This window comes from Saprolegnia parasitica, assembly GCF_000151545.1.
Source record: "Saprolegnia parasitica CBS 223.65 unplaced genomic scaffold supercont2.422, whole genome shotgun sequence".
NCBI lineage: Eukaryota > Oomycota > Saprolegniomycetes > Saprolegniales > Saprolegniaceae > Saprolegnia > Saprolegnia parasitica.
The window spans coordinates 3,068-5,934 of NW_012156816.1; the positions used below are offsets into that span (position 1 = coordinate 3,068).

The 2,867-nt window shown below is 59.9% G+C and overlaps 2 protein-coding genes across 2 annotated transcripts in view; one reads left to right on the forward strand and one right to left on the reverse strand.

Moving 5' to 3' along the window:
* Window positions 1–739: 739 nt before the first annotated feature.
* Window positions 740–2,118, forward strand: SPRG_16859 (hypothetical protein; the record flags this gene model as incomplete). The annotated part of the gene is made up of 2 exons (XM_012356281.1): window positions 740–1,720; window positions 1,768–2,118. The coding sequence occupies 2 exons, from the start codon at window positions 740–742 to the stop codon at window positions 2,116–2,118; spliced, it is 1,332 nt and encodes a 443-aa protein (XP_012211671.1).
* An 80-nt stretch (window positions 2,119–2,198) lies between these two features.
* SPRG_22379 (hypothetical protein) overlaps window positions 2,199–2,867 on the reverse strand; it is a gene marked incomplete at both ends in the record, with an annotated part of 2,723 nt that continues 2,054 nt past the window's right edge. The window contains one exon of the mRNA XM_012356282.1: window positions 2,199–2,831. Coding sequence (XP_012211672.1) covers window positions 2,199–2,831 — 633 coding nt within the window. The remainder of the gene's footprint in view (window positions 2,832–2,867) is intronic.

Here is a 2,867-nt window from a genome sequence, read left to right on the forward strand (position 1 = left end):
CTTGATTTAGGCTGGCGGAGGCAGGAGCGCGATCCGCGGGACAAGGTGACGTCGCGGCCACTCGTGTTGGGCGAGGAGCCGAAGAAGTCGACGAGGAGCAGGCTGCTCCGGCTCTTGAACGAGGCTGTGGTGCAAGTGCAGTTGAGCGACACGCGCCGCTTTGACGGCAATCGTCCATGGACTTGGCAGCGGTAGGTCGGCGCGAAAGACGCGATCGTTCCGGACTCGCCAGACGTTGAACCAGACGCAGGCGCGGAGCACGGGCCAGAGGTAGCGGAACGCGGCTTGGTGCATGTTGGACGCCGTCTGGGGCGTCGAGTAGAGGTAGCCGGAGAGGGTTGTCGGCAAGGTCACGCCCAGAGGGACCGTGACGGCGTGAAGCGTGCTCCACGCGTCCTTGATGAAGTCGCAGTCTACGAGGTAGTAACGTTAACGTTGTGCAGAGCTAACGTGGTCACAAAATGTTCCATTACGTCACAGTGGGACGCCAACGAGGTCGCGCAACCTCACATCTTGTACTTCCAGAATCGAGCCCCACGTTCACATACACATCGCCCGATTCGTCGCCTGAATTTATACGTGTACATACTCGCTTTGACGCAAAATCCTTAATGAGCGACATGTTGGAAGTGGCATACCGGTACCATATATATCATCGCTTGCGCGCGCTCGTTGTGATGAAAACCCATTCGTTTGACTTGACAATCAACCTCATTTCCCAATATCCGCTGCCAGCACCATGTCGACAGTCGTGCCTGCCGAGCACCCCGTCGCCTGCGAAGGCTGCAAGGCCTTCCCGATCGTCGGTGTGCGTTACCAGTCGACCAAGGTGCCTAGCGTCGACCTCTGCAGGTTTTGCGTGTTGAAACCCGACTGGCCTCGTACGCACGGCCCGTTTGCCATGCACAACGCACCACCAACGCACTCGGCACGGTGCGGCGGATGCAACGTCTCGCCCATCGTTGGACCGCTCGCGACGTCGACCAAGGACCCGGAGTTTCACATGTGCCATTTGTGCGCTCGCAGCGGCAAGTTCAACCGAGCACACGGTCCCTTTAACGTGTTGCACGGCACCGCCACGCACCACGGCACGACCTGTTTTGGGTGTCACGTGAGTCCGATCGTCGGCCCGCGCGTCATGTCGGAAACGAAGCCGACTGTTAATCTTTGCGGGTCCTGCGCCGTCTCGGGGCGACACAATTCGTCCCTCGGGCCCTTTCGCATTCGCATTGAGCCACCGTATGTACACCCGGGCGTGGCGTGTCAAGGCTGCAAGGCGCCGTCGATCGTGGGGCCGCGGTACCAGTCAACCAAGGACCCGACGACGGATTTCTGCGCCCGCTGCCACGCCCAGCGCACCGACGTCTACGGTCCGTTTTTCGTGTGGCAGATGCCGGCCGTGCACGAAGGCGTGAGCTGCTCCGAGTGCAACGTACTGGCGATCGCAGGCACGCGCTACAAGTCGACACAAGACAACCTGTGTCCGATGTGCTACAGCAGCGGCAAAGGGTCTGGCGATTTCACACAGATCGAAACGGCTGCCGTGCACGACAACGTTAGCTGCAGTGACTGCAGAACGATGCCGATCCGCGGGATTCGGTACCGGTCGCTCTCGACCCGCAACTACAACTTGTGCCGGACGTGCGTCGAGATCGACTCGTCGCGTGGACCGTTCCAGCTGCACTTGACGCCCAAGACGCGGACGACACGCATGACGCCTGTCGGTGCTCCCTCCGTGCCGACGACAAGATCAATGCCGTGCTCAAGTTGGGCACCGGCATGCATTTCCTGCTGGGCTTGGCCATGGATACGTACCGCGTGCACCACATGGCCGAAGCACTTTTGGGCGAAAATGGACTTTTCGGCGACGACGGACTCGACGAGTTTCAAGTTGATGTCGGCGATCCGATGGATCCGCTGTGGTCGAGTGACGGCGTGGAAGACGTGCACGGCACGACCAACCTGTACGATGCCATTGGCGAGCACTCGGGCACGCTCAGCAACCCGCACACCGTGGACGGAGCCGATTGCGATGGCAGCTTCGGCGAGATTGTAGGCACCATTCTGGAGACCGTTGGTGGCATGGCCAGCTCGGTTTTTGGCGCTTTTTTTGGCTAGCTAAGTACTCTTATCATGCAGCGGGTAAGCGGTTTTTTGCGCACATGAATATAATTGCATAAGTTTCTTGTGGTACACATTCACTTGCAGTCGACAATCCGCTGTCGCTTCCGTGGCGCATGCGCTGGGTCGTACGGGAGCACGGGGGCTTGTGCAACGAGGATGCCGAGCCACGAGACAGTCTTTTGATCCTTCTCGCGTTGGTGCTTGACTTGAAGGGCCTCCATGAGATCTGCGTAGCTCTCAACATCGCCCTTCCGCTTACTGATCACCCACGTCGATCCGAATTTACTCTGCTTGAGGCAGCTCGGATGGGTGGCAACAATCCGAGCAATGGCAACGCACTTGCCGGACGGCTCGTTCGCGTCCATGGTCGTTAGGCATCTGTCCAAGAGAAAGTCGCGAAAGCGACTGCACGCCGTGCAGTGCGTAGAGTTGACGAAAATGTCGGGGAGGCTAAAATCTGCATGGTCGGGAAGAGGCGCTCGGACCCCCGCGGCCTCGAACGTTGCCAAGCATTTGGCTGCCACGAGCACCGTCACGCGCACGAGCTTCTGTCCTGCGAGCGCGTGGATGGCGGGCAGCAGCAGCAATTGGTTGGCCTCGATCGTACACGGCACCGCGCGCAGCCACGACGCTGCAAACGCATCGATGTGCTTTGGTGCGACAGCGACAAGGATGCGCAGGGCGGCCGGGAAAACCCCCGCGTGATGCTGGTCGCCGGCGTACGAAGGAAAATCGCGTTCGTG